The sequence below is a fragment of the Mandrillus leucophaeus genome, unplaced genomic scaffold (genome assembly GCF_000951045.1).
Source record: "Mandrillus leucophaeus isolate KB7577 unplaced genomic scaffold, Mleu.le_1.0 Scaffold573, whole genome shotgun sequence".
Taxonomy (NCBI): Eukaryota; Metazoa; Chordata; class Mammalia; order Primates; family Cercopithecidae; genus Mandrillus; species Mandrillus leucophaeus.
The window spans coordinates 1,970,098-1,992,304 of NW_012106175.1; the positions used below are offsets into that span (position 1 = coordinate 1,970,098).

Sequence of the window (22,207 nt, forward strand, 5' to 3'; positions counted from 1 at the left end):
TTATTTAGGTGGAAGTATATGAAGAAAATATGACCTCACCCAGGTAGGTAGTTGGAAAGGAAGTGGTATTTTAATAATATTGTAGATTTCTTAAAGATTAGGTAAAAATGAATCTGAAATTGCATTAAACTTATACACTGTCTCCAACCATTAAAGCTGCTATAACAAAATACCTTAGAGTGGTGTCTTATAAAGAACAACAATTTACTTCTCACAGTTCTGGAGGCTGAGAAGTCCAAGATCAAGGCACTGACACACTCAATGTCTGTTGAGAGCCCATTTCCTCATAGATAGCACCTTCTCACTGTAACCTCACATGGCAAAAGAGGTGACAGATCTGTCGGGAGCCTTTTATAAGAGCACAAATCATGACCTAATTAACTCCCAAAGGCTCCATCTCCTAATACCTTCACTTTGGTGATTTGGTTTCAATGTATGAACTTGGGAGAACATGAACATTCAGTCTATTGTACGTTATTACATTAAAATCCATGGAAGTTTCTTGTACTTTGAACCTTTTACTTGTACATGACTGTGTGACATTATCCATTGGTTGTTTGAAAGATATTCGTTCATTGTTAAGTGGATCCTTCAAAAGTTGATACATTTCATTATACAACATCAAGAGTCACATGCATTAACATCACTACCCATCTTAGCAGACAAGTATTGAAATATTGGTAAATTGTTAAAATCCCTGTGGCAGACACAGGCTTCCCCAAACTGAAAGCTTCAATTTTATCATTGACAGCAAATACTCTCAGTTTTTTTTCTTGATGGGACAGGCTTACTTCAGAAAATGTCTGCCATGCATTCAAGTTTGAATAAACATAGTTCGTCTGTCAATCATTCTTTCAAGTAAAAAATGTCATTTTATGAAAAAAGGTCCTAGTTCAGTTCACAATTTAGATCACACAAGTGCTTTTCCTAGACACAAGCCAGAATACTTTGCCATGCCAAGGTGTTTAAAGTGCACTTTCCATTTCATCACACAGAATATTAAAAAGACATGAACTCATTGTGATTTAATAAAAATTGATAATATTTACTGCATCATTAAAGTCATTCTTAAGTGAAATTGGCTTTGTTCCCCTACATGTATGTTGTGATGAAGAATGCAGTTAGTCACTCACTAAGCCACCAGCACTTTTACTCCCCATTGCTTTTATGCCATCAGTGCTAATGTCAACACAGTGAAAAGTCAAATAACATCTTAGTATTAATATGATGATCACTTTGACTTTTTGAACCCTTACAAAGTGTCTTGGGGATGTTTACAGAGCACACTCAGAACCACTGTCCTAGAACCTCACACTCACCCAGTAAGTGATAGGCTGCATGAAAGAGCAACAAGTGTGCTGACCGTAGATGCCAAGATTTTAGTCCTTAGTTGGCTTTATGCTGTCAAAGTGACCTTGGATGAACACTTACTCTCTCTGAGGCTCAGTTTCCTCATCTAAAAAATTGAATCAACTTACTTTGTTGTTCAAAGGTATTCAAAGGAAGGAGCAAAATGTGCTCTAAAAATCAAGTTAAAGACCTTTCCCTCAGAATCCTATGTGAGGTATTAGAAGACAACTACACCAACTTCTGCTGGTGTCTTAGGAGGTGCATTTCTGCTGAGAAGCAGGTAACTGTGAGATACCTGCTCACAGGACTGAGGGTCTAGAGTGGTCATGTCTCACTCAGGCACAGCAGGGGCTCATCTTCTGGTCTGGCCCTGAAAGGGACTGTTGGTGAAGCCCCAGTTCAGCCACGTTGGCCCACAGCCCATGTGAGATGGCAGCCAAGGCCTGGTGACCTGGTGCTGCTCGCCTCCTTTTCCACACAGCCCATGGCTAACCTCACACCCATGCTCATCTGTGTGTTGTCTACACACAATTCCCGGCACAGTAGTAGTTCTCCCACCCAAAAGCATATTGGAGGGCAAGATTTTGAAAGTGATATCTTTATATGAAAACCATTAGGTCTGATCTTTTACTTTTAAATATATCGTCCTCCCACTGCAGTGCTCTGTTAGTATAATGACAAATTCCAGTGACAGGCCTCACAAAAAAAGTTCTTGTATAAGACACAAGACAGCCTAATGTGTCTTACACTGACACTGAGAACTGGTTTTTTAAATATCTTTCTATCTAGAATTTCATCCTGGGACCTTTCTTCCAGAAGTCTGTTTCAACTTGTCATGATGTTTTAAATCTTCTGGTTGGTATAGTTCTAAGTAAAGATATATTTAAAACTTGAAATTATTAGCTTGAATTTTACCTTTTCTATTATGCAATGCCTATTTTAAAATACAAATATAAGAGTATTTAGCTAGCATGCAGAATACCAAAATTACAGAATTTGTATTTTATAGTTCATGTATACATATGTATTTAATTCTTATCACAACAGTATAAATACTACACAAAACAAACTCAACTGTTTTCATTTCACTTCCTTTTTTTTCTTTTTCAACTTTTATTTTAGATTCCGTGGGTAGATATTCAGGTTTGTTACAAAGGTACATTGCTTGGTACTAGAGTTTGGGGTATGATTGATCCCGTCACCAATAAAGTGAGCGTAGCACCCAATAGGTAGTTTTCCTGCCCCTGCCTCCCTGCCTGCCTCCACCTGTTTGTATTCCCCAGTGTCTATTCCCCATCTTTATGTTCATGTGAATATTACTCTCTACCTTTGGGTTACTGATAGCAAGGGCAGCCTGAAGAAAAAAAAAAAGCAATAGGTCGTCTGATATTCCCTTTTCCCCTCCACCATCATTTTCAGTGTAAGTGATTGGCTAATACAGGATGTAATATGAATAAGGAAGGCTACAACAGGGTTCCTTGGTTGTTCACATTTCTTAGTTTTCCATTCTCTCTTTTTGCATTTGAAACAAGTTCTGGATCAAAGGGAAAGTGTGGCCTCTTGGGGAGGTCAGTTTCCTACTTACTCAGTTGAAGACATAACATGATTATCTTGTTCTCACTCTGAGTCCCACTGAAGTCCTACACGTTGTGGGTCCATGGGAATTCTGAATGCTATATGCAAATGGGGCAGCAAGATGTGGTGGACATGCATATTGCAGCCTTCTCCTCCGCTCATAACATGCTCCATTGTCCCATCACACTTTATTCACAAAACAGAAGTTAAGATAAAATTATTAAGAACTTCAAGGCTGAGCACATTGGCTCACACCTGTAATCCTAGAACTTTGTGAAGCCAAGACAGGAAGATGGCTTGAGGCCAGGAGTTCGAGACCAGCTTGGGCAACATAATGAGACCCCCCATCTCTGCAAAATAAAAAACTTAGCTGGTTGTCAGTAGCACACACCTGTAGCCCCAGCCACTCAAGAGGTTAAGTTGAAAGGATTGCTTGAGCTCAGGAGTTTGAGGCTGCAGTCAGCTATGATCACACCACTGCATTCCAGCCTGGGTGACAAAGCAAGACCGTCTTAAAAAAAAAAAAATTAGGACAGAGACAGCAGAGATTAAAACCAAGCTCAGGATGCTTCTGAGCACAGGACGCTGGGTGGCTCTTAGATCACATGCCTGTGAAGCTGGCCCTGCCCCACGGCCTCCACTCCTGCCACACTGGACCTGTAGTCCCTTGGACTCACCATGTTCCTTTCTGCTGAAGGGTGCTAAGCCACCACATTCTTAGGGAGACCCTCCCTGCCTTGCCTGACCAGGTCAGAATACTTTTAGTACCACATAACTCTCCTTCAATGTATTCATCACAACCACCATCCTTCTTTCAGATACTGATTATTTGACTGCTTATTTCCCTTCCTACCAGACTGCAAGTAACTTACAGGCCAGGGCTGGGTCTATTTTTGTTTGTTATTGCTTTACCAGTGCTTGGCACATAGTGCCTAAAAAATATTTATGAGAAGAATCAATATTTATGAGGTGGATGAATAAATGAATGAATGTTTTTGCAACCAGAACACAAGTGTCAGGTATTATCCTTTTTACTTGTCTGTCATTTCTACTAGGTAAGAAGTACTTTAGGATAAACCAGCCTTATATTTTAAGGTTTGTTAGTCTTTGTGTCCCCAGGCCTAGCACAGTGCCTGAGACTTAGCTCTCAGAAAAATTAGTTCTATTGAATTGAATTGTTCCGTAGATGGAAATATGTCACCTAAACTTTATCTTGTCTTCCCTTTGTATCTCCTCTTTCCTCTCCTCTGTCTTCTTTCCCTCTCTCCTCTCCTTTTCTATTGTTAAGGATTTCTGCATCTTGAAAACTACTTTAGTTGTGATCAGATCTTTCCAAGAGAAGATTACACTCATCTATTCTAGGTTTAACTTGAGTCTTCAAAGATAAATGGTCTGATTAGCTTATAACCATGGCAGTGGTTGGGCACTCCAGAGAATGCCCCAGAAACAGTCTAGACACATTTGTTTATAATATTCTCATATTGGCATTGATCTTGGGAGAGAATCACAAGGCAGGTACTTTAGAGGTTCATCTATTCAACCTGCTAATTTAGAGAAGAATTTAAACTTGAGAGTTTGAGAAACCCTATTCTCCTGCCCTAGAGGCTGCAGAACGTGTCAGATTGCGCAGTACAGAAATGCCAAGTGATCCCAGAAAACAGAAATGAATGGGAACTAGCCGTCCTGATGGAACCGGGTCCATAACCTGTCTTGTCCATTTATTCCACAAGTACATTGAGAAATGGCTAGGAGGGGTGGTGGCAGGGGGATGGGAGATGGGGGTAGTAGTGAAAAGGGAATGTTAATAATGAAATTGAGGATCAATGAAATTTTTTTTGAAAAGCATAAAGGTAAGATTGGTATTGATTGAACATCTCGGAAAATATTGTTAGTAAGAGATCATGGCATGATTCCTATAGGTAAATCAGAGGATTTCTTTGCTGAATGAGACTTGAACTGGAATATAGACAGTTTCTTCAGGCAATCCATGGGGTGGTTCCTTAGAAGTTATGGGGCTGTTTGGAGATGGTGTGGTGGGGTAGAGTACATGGACTTAGGAATCAGCCATACCTAGGTTTAATACTTAAGTTTAGCTCTGTGACATTGAGCAAATATTTAACCTTTCTGATTTTTCTCTTCCTTTTTTAAAAATTTGAATAAATTAATATAAAATACTTGCCTTGCAGGTTTCTTATGAAGGTCAAATGAGGTTCTCTGGGAAGGGGTATAAAGCTTGGTGCCTGGTGCAGAGCAAACATGCAATCATCTCGTCCCTTCTCTTCACTAGGTCAGCTCTTATGAATAGTTGGGCAGGACCTGGACTAGGGTGAGGCAAGAAGGTGCCTGAGTTACTCTGAGAGCAAAGCCTCATTAAATGATGCACCCTAGGTACCCTGCTTGCCCCTCCCTGGCCTCAGCAGTGTAGCTGAGGCAGTGTCAGATCAGGGCTGGAGCATCTTAGGATAGATGCCCCCCACCCCACCACCATCTCTGGGACCATCTAACAGATGACACAGGAGAGGCCCAGTCGGTCAGTATCATTTGATTTAAGCCAATCAGCTAGTAAGTGGAAAGCCTGGAATGTGAATCTAGACCTCTAGGCTCTTGTCCTCTGTTTTGCTGCCTTGAAGCCTATAGCTGAACTCTTTTCTCTAATAAGTCTGTACATTTTCTCAATAGGAAAAGAGGACATGTCTCAAATTTTCAGCACTTCTCAAGACATTTACTACAGGTCTTGCATGCAGTTGGGGTTTAATAAATAAACATGCATTGATTGAGAAAAAAAGAGATATTCTCATGGCATTATAATTTTAATGCATAGAAATAGTTATAATAAACATTAACCCAGCTGAAGGAGAGAAATGCATTAATTTCACAACATGTTCAGCTCTATAAGATGTTAGCTTTTCAGGCTCCACAGGGGCTCTGGAACTCACATAGACTCACTCCCACTGTTTCAAAAGAGAAAACTGCAGCTTGGAAGGGGAAACAGTAGCTGGAGACAGAAAATGGAGAAGTGGGGGAGGTAGAGGGAATTTTGCTGCAGTAATGTAGGCAGTGTTTAAACCAGGAGTAAAGGAAAGAGAAAAGCAGTGCTGCTCATGCATCAGTGAGCAAACCCATCACTTGAGGATCCTGTTAAAATGCAGATTCAGTTCAGGAGGTCTGGGTGAGGCCTGGGATTCTGTATTTTTGAGAAGATCCCAGGCGATGCTGATGGTGCTAGCTCAGGGACCACAGTATGTGCATGGAAGAAATTGCATGGAGGGTTTGAGTTTGTGAATCTGGTCCAATGGAAGCACTGTCTTCAATCTGGCAATTCTCAGTATTCCCACTCACTGTTTTCCATTCTTCTGCAGGGGAAATCTGTGCATTCAAGATCCATGGCCAGGAGCTGCCCTTTGAGGCTGTGGTGCTCAACAAGACATCAGGAGAGGGCCGGCTCCGTGCCAAGAGCCCCATTGACTGTGAGTTGCAGAAGGAGTACACATTCATCATCCAGGCTTATGACTGTGGTGCTGGGCCCCGCGAGACGGCCTGGAAAAAGTCACACAAGTGAGTGGCCTGACAGAGCCCTCTGGACGCCCCTCCTTCCCCTGCCCACCCCACTTCATTCACATGCTGCTCCTCAGATATGTTTACCCCCTTGTCACACCATGGTGCTCCAACTTTGCTCAACTGTTCGCCAGTTTCCTGGTCCCATGCAGGCATCTTCACAGTCTGCTTTCTACACCTGGAATATTCTACTCCCTCTTCTTCACTGGAAGATATTCCTGTTTCACCCTCAGGTCTGAGTTTAGGTGTCACTTCTTCCAGAAAGCCTTCCCTAAGCCAGCCCACCCCCGCAGACCTGGTCAGGACCTTTCCCTGGACCTCTGCAGTGCCAGAAGCTGCTCTCTGTCACAGCACTTTTCACTGTGGGTTGTCACTGCTTTCTCCCTTATGAAGTTCATCTCAGAGCCTAACAGAGTAAGAGGGGTTAAATTCTGACTGAATGAAGGAGTGGATGAATAGAGGGAGGAATGAACAGTAAACCTGTTGCCTAAAGCTGGGGCAGAGGGAAGGGCATAAAAGTCTCTCTGGGATGGATTCATCTCACAGCGTCAGAGCAAGGGCAAGTAGAGAGTCTCCAGTGAGAGGGAGGATGGGACACTCAGACAACTGCCTCAACCAGCTGGTGGTTTCTCCTTTCACTTGGCCTTGGGACCTCAGTCAGTGCCCCCAGGAGGTGCAGGAGGTTGGTATGACTCTTTCTTTACCACCATCTCTTCCTTTCTGTGTGTGGTCCCAGGGCCGTGGTCCATATCCAGGTGAAGGATGTCAATGAGTTTGCTCCCACCTTCAAAGAGCCAGCCTACAAGGCTGTTGTGACGGAGGGCAAGATCTATGACAGCATTCTGCAGGTGGAGGCTGTTGATGAGGACTGCTCCCCCCAGTACAGCCAGATCTGCAACTACGAAATCGTCACCACAGATGTGCCTTTTGCCATCGACAGAAATGGTAAGTATCCTCAGAGGACCCCCGTGGGATCAGGAAAACAAATCCACCACCTCCACTCTGAAGGCCCAAACAGGGCTCTGAATGTGCTTGGCAAGTTATGCCTCCCTTGCCATGTTTGGTCTAAGCTCCATAACCCAGAACTCAGTCCCATGCTTGAGGGAATGGCCTTATCTGATTAGCAGCCCTGACATGTCTAAAACACCCTCAGGAAACCTCAGAAACCTACTCACTCAATGTAGTCTGTACAACTCACGGTGCCACACATCTGGATACTGAAGATGGTTGGTTTCCTGGTCAAATTTTCCAGTTGTCATCCAGAAGTGAGTCATGCCATCAGCTTGGCCGTATCTGGGTCTCTTTCCTATGTAAGTCGTAATACCAGCCCTATTGCCCCCAGATGAAGAGATGCTAAGAGAGGAGGTGGGACTTTTGAAGTACCTTCTAAACCATAGATTCATTCAGGATTTTTTTTTTTTTTTTTTTGAGATAGAGTTTTGCTCTTATAGCCCAAGCGACAGTGTCGCATCAAGTACAATGTCGTGATCTTGTCGCCCAAGTACAATGTTGTGATCTTCAGTCACTGCAACCTCTACCCCCTGGGTTCAAGTGATTCTGCTGCCTCAGCCTCCTGAGGAGCTGGGATTACAAGCGTGCACCACCATGCTCAACTAATTTTGTATTTTTAGTAGAGATGGGGTTTCACCATGTTGGTCAGCCAGTTTTGAACTCCTGACCTCACCTGATCCACCCACCTTGGCCTCCCAAAGTGCTGGGATTACAGACATGAGCCACCACGCCCAGCCTCATTTAGGATTTTATAAAGCTCTTGCCAATGTCCTTTTTGAGAATTTCAACCCCAGTGAGAATGAAGAATGAAAGAACCCTCCCATGATAATGCAATCCCAGACTGAGCAAGACTGAAAGCATTCCTATAAAGCCATTTGGACATTTCCCCATCACCATGAATAGAAAACTCATTGTAGTATAAACACCACAACCAGAGGCCCAGCAACTCAGCCCACTTTAACTGTAAATTCCAACACCTTCAACAGCTAAAATCAAGTGTAATTATTTGCCAAGTACATTGTTTAATTATTAGTGTGAGTTTGTGGGTGTTTGTATGTTCTTCCTACTTTGTTTCCAATAAGATTTAAGTAGCACACAAAGACGCAAAAGTTGCCAAATTCAAACTCCATTCACTCTGTAATTATTGAGTGCCAGGCATGGTGCTGAATACTGGAAAGAAGATAGAGTGGAACTCAAAATAGACATGGGCTTGTCCACATACAGCTCATCATCTAGTGGAAAAAAATAGAAAATCCAGTGGCAGCAAGGGTGAAGTTGGTGCACAAAGCATGCCATGAACCAGGGTTGGGCAACAAATTAGCTCTGTACCTCCTGATAGCCAATGTCTAGAGGAAAATAGCCTCAGCCACCTGCTTGTACACCTTCAGGAGAAACCCAACACTTCTTGATGTTGAGACCAGGTAGAAACTTACTCTATGGCACTGTCTTCTGCACCCTGAGACTGTGGCAGATGCCATAGGGGCTAGAAGCCAAGGAGACACTCTCATCCCTGTCTTTAAGTAACTTCAGATCAGTCTGGGAAGACAGAACTAATATTCATAAGACAGAAAAAATAATAATAAGATAATTTCCCTCTAAAATGCTAAAACATGGGGAAAAGACAATTACATACCTGGACACCACGAGATAATTGTACAGGCCACAATGTCAATGTACGAGCAAGTAAAGGAGGAAATATAGGACTTTAATTAAAGTTTGGCTCAAAACTAAGAAGAAGGTAATTTTAATTAGTAGAGCCTGTCAGAACCATTCCCTGATAGTTTCTCCCACAGGCTCTGTGAAATGGCTAGCCTGTCCCCACCACAGAGGCACACATGTGCACACACCGCTCCATAAAATATAGAACAACTTCTTTGTATTTGTCTCCTATGGGTTTCTTTTTCTATATAATCAGTTGTGCAGCGTATTCCATAAAAGCTTTGGAATTTGGGGAGTGACAAGTCCATGGTGAATAGCAAGACTAGACAAGTGGAGGTGTCTGTGCTCAGTGGTCAAACTCTACTTGGCCTCCTGCCCTAGTTCTGAAGAGCCACAGCTCAGTGAGAGATGAGATGCAAATTCTTTCTTTGGAGGGTAAACTGCCCCAGTCATGAAGATAATTACTCACCTTGATGAGCCATTTTGCTAACATATGCCAATTTATCTCCCTGGCTGTCTCATTAAAAGTGAGTAATGGGCCTTTGCCAGGTTTGTGCCTCTGATGCTGGTTTACAATCTAAGATGAAGAGAAGAATGGGCACTCTCAGGGAGTGTGGGCCCCCGATAGCGAGGTGTACAGAAGCAGTCCTCCAGGTAATGAAGCAGGACCAAGGGGCAGACACAGAGACGGCTCCCATTCTAATGAGCTTCCCAATTGGCCCTTATCCATCAGTTTCTCTGAGCGACCTTTCTGGCTCCTTGAAGAAGCATTTTGCATGCTCATAAGGAAAGTGCTGCTGAATTTAGAGCCTGCTCATCGAGGCCTAGGTTTCCCCTGCCCCATGGCTTCAGATAGATGTCTCCTGTCCCCTCCAACCTTCCAGGCTGTTTGCTTGTGGGGTAAAGAATAGCAGCAGGGAGAATAGAAGACACAGTGTGGAGTCAGCCTGACCTGGCTTTAACCAGAGACTCACCCTCTTCCTGCCAGAGGCCTTCAGACTCCCTCCCTTTGAATTCCTCCGCATGAAATTATGGCATTATCAGTCCTTACCTCATTGTGGGGTTGTGAGTACTCAAGGAGAAGCAGTGTGTGGGGATAATGTTTGCTGCAGGGTATCTGACATACAGAGAGCATTCAATTAATGGTGCCATAGTTATTAAATATTTACCTGGGTGACTGAGACATGAGATTTCTTTACCAGGCTTAAATTATGAGCAGGTAGCTATGAGTGCATCATATCACCTTCCTCTTGGAAAGTTCTGGATCTATTTGAGATGGCCTCATCCGCTAGCTAGTTTTTCTGAGATAAGCAGAGCTTGGGTCCTCAAAATTGAATCCTAAAACATAAAGAGCTAGCCTAATAACACTGTCACAGTGGTGATAGAGCTAGGACTCAACCCGGGTCTCCTGAGTGTGAGCCCCAAGGCCTTTCCATCAGATCGCACCTCCTTGATGATAACTTACAGAGTGCATGGCAGTGGTGTTTAACTTTGCAAACACAAAGTATGGGGCAATGTCAGCAAAAAGGCAGAGAAGGAGATCCCAGCCTTCATTCCCCCACAAAGTACAATCAGACAGCTATCTATGAAAGAAAATAGATGTAGGAGAGCTCAGGAGTCCAATTGAGAAGATACAGCAACACAGTGTAAGAAAAACAATGAGAATAATTGCACAAAAAGAGTAGGAAGAACAGTTTCATCTTGCTTGCATCAGCTCATCCCCCAGACCAGCATTGCTTAGCACAGAGAGAGAACTCCTTAGCTCAAAAGTTACCCTTGAAGAGAAAACATAATGGGATGAACAACCAGTTTCCTGAGATTTCAGGACACTCCCCCAAAGGACCTCTTTCAGTTTCACCCCACCCCAAATAGCTGGGGAGATCAGCGTGACTGAGACATTTGGAGACATCTGGGAACAAAGAAGCGTGGCGCTATCAGTATCAGCAATGTCGCAGGAGCCACCAGGGTCCCCAGTGGCTGCTCTGCATAGGACCCCAGCTGTCTTCTACCCTCAGGATCCTGACAGCCTCACAGCCACCACACACCCCTGACTGGTTTTCACTGGCAAGGAGCCCACAATGTTTACTATTATGGAACTCAGCAGCTTCTGCCACTGAGGAAACCAACAACCAGTACAGCCACAGGGGCCCCTCACAAGTTTTGCTGAGGAACCAACAGTTTTTCACTTTTGCAGTTTCTAGGTGCTTGAGTTACCACCTCTCTTCTTCTCCTCTCCCCAAAACTTCCCTAGCGCTGCCATTATAGACACCCCAACCCAGGAACCCAGGGAAGCCACTACACATATGCCCCAAAACGGCCTGGGCTCCAGACAAATATCCATCTGTCACCACCACGTGTGTACCTGTAACTAACCCTTGGCTGTGTGTACCTGAGCAGCTGGCCCCAACTCCCATCACCAGGTCTAACAGCTGAAAATATGTCTGTATCTGGCTTCTGTGCCTACATGCATTCTTCTCACCAGCCCTGGCTCCTACAGCTGTACATGTGCAAACCCAACTTTTGTCCCTGGCTCCCACCACTGTGCTTGTACCTGCAGCTCACCCCTGCAGCTGCATACATGTACACTTCCAGCTTGATCCCCATAGCTGCAAATGCATATGTAGCTGGCCTAACTCCTGTTGGTGACCCCCCCCACCACATGGGTGCCTGCAGCTGGTCCTTACAATTGCACACATGTATACCATGAGCCTTGACTGCTATAGTCATGTATGTATATGCCATCAGCCACCATATAACCACAGTTGGCTCTGCCCCAGCCCTAACCATTATGTGTATGTCCACAACTGAGTATGAACACACCAATGGCCCAGACTCCCCCTGCTGGGTGCACCAGTCCTTTGTCACTGGACCCAGGGCACCACTGAGTATACCTACAGTCCTGTCAGACACTGTGGACCTCCCACAGCCTTTGCCACACCAAGGTACACACAGTTGCAAATGTTACAGACCTCAGCTCCTGAACCAATAAGACATTGCATCCCTCTCCAAGACCTGGAGCCACCATACACTAGGCACTAAGCATGGTGCCACAGCGCTGTCCAGCATTACCCTTCCCCACCCTCACCTACCCATAGGTGAAGGATTTTCCTTAATGAATCCAGTTCATAAAGTCTGGAAAAGGTGAGTGTTTCTTCAAATGCTCACACACTTACACAAGACTACAAGTATCATGAAGGATCAGGGACATGCAGTAGCACCAAAGAAACACGATATACTGTCAGTAAGTAACCAACTCCAAAGAATAGCTATTGAATTCCTGATAAGAATTTGAACTAAATTGTTCTAAAAAACTCAATGATCTACAAGAGAACACAGATAAACAATTAACTAAATCAGGAAAACAATAGAAGAACAATACCAGAAGTTTAACAAGCGATAGAAAATATAAAAAGAACCAAACAAATTTTGGAGCTTAAGAATACAATGACTGTATTTTAAAAATGCAATAGAGAGCTTCAGTAGCTGACTCAACCAAGCAGAATAAAGAATAAGCAAACTTAAAGACAGGTCATTTGAAGTTGTCCGGTAAGAGGACAAAAAAGATGAAAAGAATAAAAAAAAATCAAGAAAGCCTACATAATGTAAGCAACACTATCAAGAGAGCTTATATTCATGTTATGGGATATTTATATGGCTAAGAAAGAAAGAAAGGGGTAGAAAGCTTATTTAAAGACATAATGGCAGATATGTTCTCAAATATGGGGAGATATATGGACATCTAGATACTTCAAGCTTAAAGTTCTCTAATTACATTCAACCCCAAAAGACTTTGCCATGACACATTATAATAAAACTGTCAATAAATCGAAGACACAGAGAATTTTGAAAGCAGAGAAAGAAAAAAAAAGTATATATCATATACGTGGGAACTTCACTGAAGCTATCAATGGATTTCTCAACACAAACCTTGCAGGCCAGAAAAGAATAGGATTATATATTTATGATGCTGAAAGAAAAAGAAAGAAAAAAAAACTACCAACCAAGGGTACTTTACCTGACAAAGCTATTTTTCAGAAATTAAGGAGAAACAAACACTTTCTCAGACAAACAAAAGCTTAGGGCATTCATTGCCACTAGATCTGCCTTACAATAAATGATAAGGGGAGTTTTTCAAGCTGAAACAAAAGGATGCTTTTTATTAATACAAAATCATACGAAGGTATGAAACTCACAGGTAAAGATCAGTATATATTCAAATTCAAAATATTCAAATACTGCTAAGGTGATATGTAAATCACTTGTAACTCTAAAGGCTAAAAGACAAAAGTATTAAAATCATTATAGCTAAAATGACTTGTTAATGAATACACAATATAAAAACGTAAATTGTGGCACAAAAATATAAAATGGGGGGAATAAAAGTGCAAAGCTTGTATGTGCATTTCATGTTAAGTTTTTATCAGCTTACAATAGACTGGTACAAGCACAATATGTTTTACAATATGTAAGCCTCAGTAACCACCAAGTAAAAGGTTGTAGTAGATACACAAAAAAATAAAGAGAAAGGAATCAAAGCATACTGCTACAGACAGTTATCAAGTCACAAAGGAAGACAGCAAGAGAGAAAGAAAGGAACAAAAGATCAACAAAACAACCAGCAAAGGTTGATAGAATAGCAATGTTAAGTCTTGACCTATCAAAAATTACTTTAAATGTAAATGGACTAAATGCACCTATCAAAAGGCATAGAGTGGATAAAACAAGACCCAACTATATGATGCCTACAAGAGATTCACTTCACTTTTAAGGACATGCAAATAATAAAAGTGAAGATAGGATAAAAGATTTTATGCAAATGGAAACCAAAAGAGATCAGTGGTAGCTATACTTATATCAAACAAAATAGCCTTTAAGTCAAAAACTGCAAAAAGAGACAAAGAAGGTCATTATATGATAATAAAAAAGTAAAATCATTAAGAAGATATAGCAATTGTAAGTATATGTGTACCCAACACTAGAGCACGTAAACATGTAAAGTAAATACTAACAAATTTGAAGGGAGAAATAGACAACAATACAAAAATAGTAAGAAACTGCTTTCAACAATGGATAGAGCATCAAGAGATAAAATCAGTAAGGAAACACTGGATTTGAACTGTTATACTTTAGACCAAATGGACCTAACAGACATATACAGAACACTTTATCAAACAGCAGCAGAATATATAATACACATAGAACAGTCTCCAGGAAGATCACATGTTAGGTCATTGTTTTCAATGAAACTCTTCAAGTTTCTCTACCAAGTTAGCTGGTAGCTACTGTGCTCAGCAACCACCAGAAGCTTAGACAAAAGAACATCAGCAGGGGAATTCACCCACAAGGATCCCTTCGAGGCAGCTTTGCCATTAGAAATTAGGCTGTGGGCACAGCTTCAATGACTACAACCACAATGTGAAAGTTTAAAAGGTTTTAGTACCTACAGATTCTGGGAATACATGGCATGCCTACAGGTCACACAGAGATCAGAAAGTGCAGGCTGGTAGAGAAAAAGAGATCCATGGGCCAATGTTTTTACTGAGTTCAAAGCATTAATTAAATACATTACCCATGGGGAGATTTGTTTTTGTTTTTTGAGATGGAGTTTCACTCTTGTTGCCTAGCTGCAATGCTGCAATCTTGGCTCACCACAACCTCTGCCTCCCGGGTTCAAGTGATTCTCCTGCCTCAGCCTGCCAAGTAGCTGGGATTAACAGCATGCACCACAACATCTGATTACTTTTGTGTTTTTAGTAGAGACAGGGTTTCTCCATGTTGGTCAGGCTGGTCTTAAACTCCTGACCTTAGGTAATCCAGCTACCTCAGCCTCCCAAAGCGCTGGGATTACAGGTGTGAGCCACCACAACCAACCCCATGAGAAGTTTTAATTGTTGGCTTTAAAGCAAACAGGCATGAGTTCTAGGAGGTCACATGTTCACTGGAAGGTAGTCACTGTGGCATATCTGCACAGTCCATGCAGAGTATAGTGGGCAGCAGGACCAAGCAAGTAGGCTGTATCTAGCTTCCCATAGGGAACTGGTCACCAGGAGGCTATTGTATAAGGCAGTTGTTTGAATTAGCCACACAGAGAAACTTGGAGATGTAGAACTGGAAACTGTGTTAAGAGTGACTGAGTCCTGCTTCTGGTATGGGGAAGTCTAAATAATATTCAAAATGAATGCCAAGGTAACATGAAATTGTAAGTATTCACTACAGCCATAAAGTCTTAAATTTAAAATTTAAATCATATAACATATTTTTCTCAACCATGATGGTATGAAACTAGAAATCAATAGCAGGACAAAAACCTAGAAAATTCACAAATATGTGAAATTAAATAATGTGGTCCTGAACAACAAATGGGTCAAAGAAGAAATCGAAAGGAAAATTTAAAAAATATCTTGAGGCAAATGAAAATGAAATCACAATATGTCAAAATTTTTCGGATGTAGGAAAGGCCATTTTAAAAGGGAATGTTATAGAAATAAACGCCTAAATTTTAAAAGAAGAAAGATCTCAAATAACCTAATGTTATACATCAAGGAACTAGAACAAGAACAAACTAAACCCTAAATTAGTAAAAGGAAGGAAATAACAAAGGTTAGAACAGAAATAACTGAAACAGTAGAAAACAGTATAAAAGATCAATGACACCAAATTTTTTTAAATAGATAAACTAACTGATAAACCTTTAGCTAGGCTAAGAAAAAAACAGAGACAAGACTCAAATAGATGAAATCAGAAATGAAAGAGAAGACATTACAACTGATACCACTGAAATAATTTTCAAAGGATAAGAGACTGCTAAGAACACTTTTATACCAACAAATTGCATAACCTATAAGAAATAGATAAGTTCCTAAACACATGCAACCTACCAAGACAGAATAATAAGGAAATGAGAATCTAAACAGACCAATAATGAGTAAGAAGACTGAATTCATAATAATAGTTTTTAAAAATATCCCATCAAAGAAAATCCCAGGATCTGATGGATTCACAGCTGAATTCTACCAAACATTGAAAGAACTAATGCCAATCCTTCTCAAACTTCCAAAACATTGAAGAGAAGGGAACACTTTCAAACTCATCTTATTAGGCTGGCATTACCCTGACATCAAAGTCAGACAAAGACAGTACAAGAAAAGAAAATTATAGGCCAATATTTCTGATGAGCTTAGATGCAAAAATAGTCCTCAACAAAATACTAGCAAACCAAATTCAACAGCACATTAAAAGGATCATACACCATGATTAAGTGGGACTTAGCCCTGGGATGCAAAGAAAGTTCAACATACACAAATCAATAAATGTGATATACTACATTAACAGAATGAAGGACAAAGATCATATGATATCTCAATAGAGGCAGAAAAAGCATTTCACAAAATCCAGCATCCTTTCATGATAAAAATTCTCAACAAATAATGTATAGAAGGAATGTCTTCAACACAATAAAGACTGTATATTACAAGGCCACAGCAAACATCATACTCCACAGTGAAAAGTTTAAAGCTTTTTTCTCGAAGGTAAGGAATAAGACAAGGATGCTCACTCTTGCCACTTTTATTCAACATAGTACTGAAAGTTCTATCCAGATCAATTAAGGAAGAAAAAGAAATAAAAGGTACTCAAATCAGAGAGGAATAAGTAAAATTATGTTTGCAGATTACATGATTTTACATGGAGAAAACCCAAAGACCCCACCAAAGACTGCTGTAAGTAATAAATAAATTCAGAAAAGTTGCAGGATACAAAAGCAACATACAAAAATTATTTTCATTTTTGTACACTAACAACAAACTATCCAAAAAAGAAATTTTAAAAAATGCATTTACGATAGCATCAAAAGAAATAAAATACTTAGAAATAATTTAAGGAGGTGAAATATATGTACACAGAAAACTATAAAACATTGATGAAAGAATGTAGAAGACACAAATAAATTAGAAGATATTCCATGTTTATGGATTGGAAGAATCAATATTGTTAAAGTGTTCTACTCAGGAATCGAAAACCAAATACTGCACATTCTCACTTATAAACGGGACCTAAGCTATGGGTGTGCAAAGACATACAGAATGGTATAATGGACATTGGAGACTCAGAAGGAAAAGGATGAGAAGTGGGAAGGGGTAAAAAAAACTACCCATTGGGAACAATGTACACTACTTGGGTGATAGGTGCACTAATATCCGAGACTTCACCACTATACAATTCATGTAATGAAAAAAACCACTTGTACCCCTGAAACTATTAAAATAAAAAAATTTAAAAATAAAATGTCTGTACTACCAAAGCAAGATACAGACTCAATGTAATCTCTATCAAAATTACAATGGTAGTTTTCATAGTAACAGAAGATACAATCCTAAAATTCATATAAAATCACAAAAGACCTCAAATAGCTAAAGCAACCTTGAACAAGAGGAACAAACCTGGAAGTATTATACTTCCTGATTTCAAACTATAAAACTATATTGCAAAGCTATAGTAATCAAATCAGTATGTAGCTGTCATAAAAACAGACACATAGACCAATGGAGCAGAATAGAGAACCCAGAAATAAATTTACACGTATGTAGTTAGCTACTTTTCAACAAAGACACCAAGAATACACAATGGAAAAGAACAGACTTGTGAATAAACAGTACTGAAAAAAACTGAATATCCACAAGCAAAACAAAGCAAAATTGGATGCTTCTGTTACACCATATACAAAAATAAATTCAAAATGGATTACAGACTTACACATAAGACCTGAAACTATAAAAACCTTAGAAAAAAATATGAGAAGGCTCCTTGACGTTGGTAGTGGCAATGATTTTTTAATTTGATAGCAAAAACAGGCAACAAAAGCAAAATTAAACAAGTGGCACAACATCAAACTAAAAAGCTCTGCATAGCAAAGAAAGCATTCAACAAAATGCAGAGGCAACCTACAGAATGGGAAAATTATCTGTAGACCATATATGCAATAAAGAGTTATCCAAAATATATAAGGAACTCATATAACACACAATAGCAAAAAAACAAAAACAAAAACAAAAACAAACCCTGATTTTAAAATGTGCAAAGGACCTGAATGGACATTTTTCCAAAGAAGGTATACAAAGAAGGTCAACGTGCATACAGAAAGATGTTCAATGTCACTAACTACCAGTAAAATGCAAATCAAACCCTCAATGAGCTATCACCTCACAACTATTAGGATGATTACCGTCAAAAAGTCCATGAGGAAAAGCATTGGTGAAGATGTGAAGAAAAGGGATTCCTTGCAGACTGTTGGTGAAAATGTAGATTGGTGCAGCTATTACAGAAAACAGCATGAATGTACCTCAAAAAATTACAAATAGAACTACCATAGGTTCAGCAATTCCACTTTTGGGTATGTATCCACAGGGGGGAAAAAAATAAATATCTTGAAGAGATAGTTGCACTCCCATATTTATTGCAGCATTATTCACAATAGCAAAGATGCAGAAACAACCTAAGTGACTGTTGACAGATGAATGGATAAAAAATATGTGGGAGATACACACATGCAATGGAATGTTATTCAACCTTAAAAAAGAAGGAAATCCTGCCATTTGCAACAACTTGGATGAACCTGAAGGACATTATGCTCAGTGAAATATCTCAGACACAGAAATACAAATGCCTCATGATATCACTTATATGTAAAATCTTAAAAGGTTGAACTCGTAGAAATAGAGAGTAGAATCGTGGTTGCCAGGGTTTAGGGAGGGAGTGGGGGAAAAGAGAAGATATTGACCATAGGATATAAACCTTAGTTATTAATATAAGATGAATAAATACTGGAGAATGTACAGCAGGGTGACTACAGCTAATGGTAATGTATTATACACTTGAAATTTGCTGAGTGTAGATCTCAACTGAGCTCACCACACACACACACACACACACACACACAAAGAAAGGTAACAATGTGATGTGATGCATATGTTAAATAGCTTGATCATGGTAGTTATTTAATAATTTATACATATATTAAAACATCACATCATATATCCTAAATATATACAATTTTTATTTGTCAATCATACCTCCATAAAGCCGGAAAAAAATCCTGCAAATTGGTGGACACCACACTTGCATCCATCACTCGTGTGTGTGTGTCTGTGTGTGTGTGGTCTTTGACAAGTTACTTGAACTTTTTCTCAGACCCTCACCGGTAAAATGGGAATTAAATATTGTACCTGTGCAATGTGATTGTTACCTAAACTGATGCCAACAAAATATTAGAGCCTCTGGCACAAGGCAACCACTCAGCCATGTTAGAGAATGACAGAGGAGGGAGCGGCAGACTCTCAACAAAACCCAGTTACCACTTGGCAGATTTTTTTACTTTGAAGCAATTGTTTGGTCTTCAAGCAGCCTCAGCTGGGCTCTCTCTTTGTCAGAAAGCTGCGCTAGTGAATAACAGCACTCATGCTTCTGAGCCAAAGGTATTCTAAAGCCTGCTCCTTCTTAAAGTGAATGAAAATGTTTATTTCCCATATGAATGGAAAAGTGTTATATGCCTTGTGTGGGAAATTCAGAAAGCACAGAAAAGTATGAAGTCACCCATAATCCTGCCAAAGTAACCAGTATTAACAATTAACCATTAAACCATTGTTTGCCAAATTACCTATAGTTTTTCTGTAAAGTTTTTAAACAAAATTAGGACCACAATATCCTTGCATTTGTCTGTCCTCCCTTTTTTCACTTACCATTTAATTGCATGTATTTTCCCCATCTTTAAACATTCTTTATAATCACCACTTTTACTGCTGAGCAACAATCCATCTTATGCGTAGATGTTCTACTTAGCTCTTCCCTTACAGTGTCAGGCTATTTTTCAGTGTAATAAATACTAAATGAATATATTTGCACATATATCTGCAATTGTATCATTTCTCTAGAATCAATTTTTGGAGAAGGAATTGCACTCCCAAAAGGTATGAGCAATTTCAAACTGACTGGTATATATTGCCAAGTAGCTTTCCAGATAGGTTGTTCCAATTCAAATTCCACTAGAAGAGTGTTGGTCAGTACGTCTGTTTCATCCCCTCAGCCCCTACTCTCCCAGAGTTTTTTTAAAAAAAATACCTAAACTAATACGCAAGGTAGGGACTGGTTGTTCTTTAAAGGTAAATTTCTCAAGTTCATTTGGAGAAATAGCTCCAGGGACTTATGTTCACCATGGCTAACTGTGGGATTAGGTCTCCTGAGAAGATAGCGGTAGAAAAATCATTCAAATATGGGAGAAAAAGATACAATTGCAACAGACGCAAAACAGGTGACTTTTGTGAGCTTTCAAAAAATTTTAAATGTGTATCTTATCGAAATATGACCTTCTCCCATGCCACAGTTGGTCACAATACTGTACCCTCAGTTTTGACCTAATGCTTCAGATTCTGTGCTTTGAAAGTCATTTTCACATGCACGAAGTTGGTGGTAGTGGAGAAGGTAAATTAGTTTCTCAGACAGTTTTATTAAGACTTGTTACGGAAGTAGAGCTGCAACAAATTGAGCTGAGGATTCAGCTTGTGTGTTGATTTTTCTACCATAATCAATAGTGTTTGGTCTGCTTAATGTTGTACACATTGTAAACTCTGAGTCTTCCTTTTGTAAGAGGAGTACCTTTTGAGAGCCATTTAATTTTAAAGGAAGTTTTTTTTTTTTTTCAAAATTCAATGTGATGTTGTGAAAATATACTTCTCATGGTTATATTATAGTGCTTCCACCTGACAGAATTCCTCCCCTGTGATAACTATAACCACAGGTAAGTTTGTTAGCAGAATCCATAGGGAGTGTTACCAACCAATACTGGGTCACTCCAGACCTGTGCGGGCCCTCAGAACTGAGAGGGAAACAGTAACTGAGGAAAATGAAAGGGATTTCGAACACCAGTCACTAAGCTAGAAACACGTCAAACGTGTTTTTATTCAGATATTTTTGACTGACTTTGTTAACTAAATTCTATCTCATATTGGTGGATGAAGCTGTATTTTTAGAAATCGTCCAGAGAAGATAGCAGAATAGATTATTCTAATTCTTTTTTTTTTTTTTTTTTTGGACGGAGTCTCACTCTGTCGCCCAGGCTGGAGTGCAGTGGCTTGATCTTGGCTCGCTGCAACCTCTGCCCGCCTCCCGGGTTCAAGTGGTTCTCTCGTCTCAGCCTCCCAAGCAGCTGGGATTACAGGTGCCTGCCACCACATCCAGCTAATTTTTGTAGTTTTAGTAAAGACAGGGTTTCACCTTGTTGGCCACACTGGTCTTGAACTCCTGACTTCGTTATCCGCCCACCTCAGCCTCCCAAAGTGCTGGGATTACAGGCATGGGTCACTGCGCCCAGCTGATTATTCTAACTCTTGATCCAGTGTCTTGGGCAACTTCGTATTCCCTCCTAGACATCAGTCAGCGTCTGCTCCTCCTACTTCCCATTTCCTGCTCCTCCCAGCCTCACATAGATTCACATGTGCAGCACCTGCTCATGGCCTGGTGCCAATACTGTTTCACTAATATTGCCTAATTGGTGGACCTTTTTTTTTTTTTTTTTTGATCTTTAAAGAATTACTTGAATTTTCTAACTTTCCAAGCTTTCTTGTTTCATTCCATGTTCTCTCAATATGCATAAACAATACACAGCAGTTAGAATAGAAGAAAGCTCATTTAGGTAATTTTTCTTTAGTTTTGATGAAATATAAAAATACACCTGAGTCAGGCCAGGTGTGTTGGCTCACGCCTATAACCCTAGCACTTTGGGAGGATGAGGCAGGTGGATCACCTAAGATCAGGAGTTCGAGACCAGCCTGGCCAACATGGCAAAACCCCATCTCTACAAAAAAACATAAAAATTAGCCAGGCATGTCCCAGTACTCGGGAGACTGAGGCAGGAGAATCACTTGAACCCAGGAAGTGGAAGGTTGCAGTGAGCCGAGATCATGCCATTGAACTCCAGCCTGGGTGACAGAGCCAGACTCGCTCTCAAAAAATACACATATGTATGGGTCAGCCGTTCCCTCTTTGTTTATTTTATTTTATTTTTTTT

General features: G+C 40.3%; 1 protein-coding gene across 1 annotated transcript in view; it reads left to right on the top strand.

The window, feature by feature from the left end:
- The window catches only part of CLSTN2 (calsyntenin 2), a 679,153-nt gene that overhangs the window by 518,702 nt on the left and 138,244 nt on the right, over positions 1-22,207 (top strand). The window contains exons 7-8 of the mRNA XM_011998542.1: positions 6,285-6,480; positions 7,217-7,425. Coding sequence (XP_011853932.1) covers positions 6,285-6,480; positions 7,217-7,425 — 405 coding nt within the window. The remainder of the gene's footprint in view (positions 1-6,284; positions 6,481-7,216; positions 7,426-22,207) is intronic.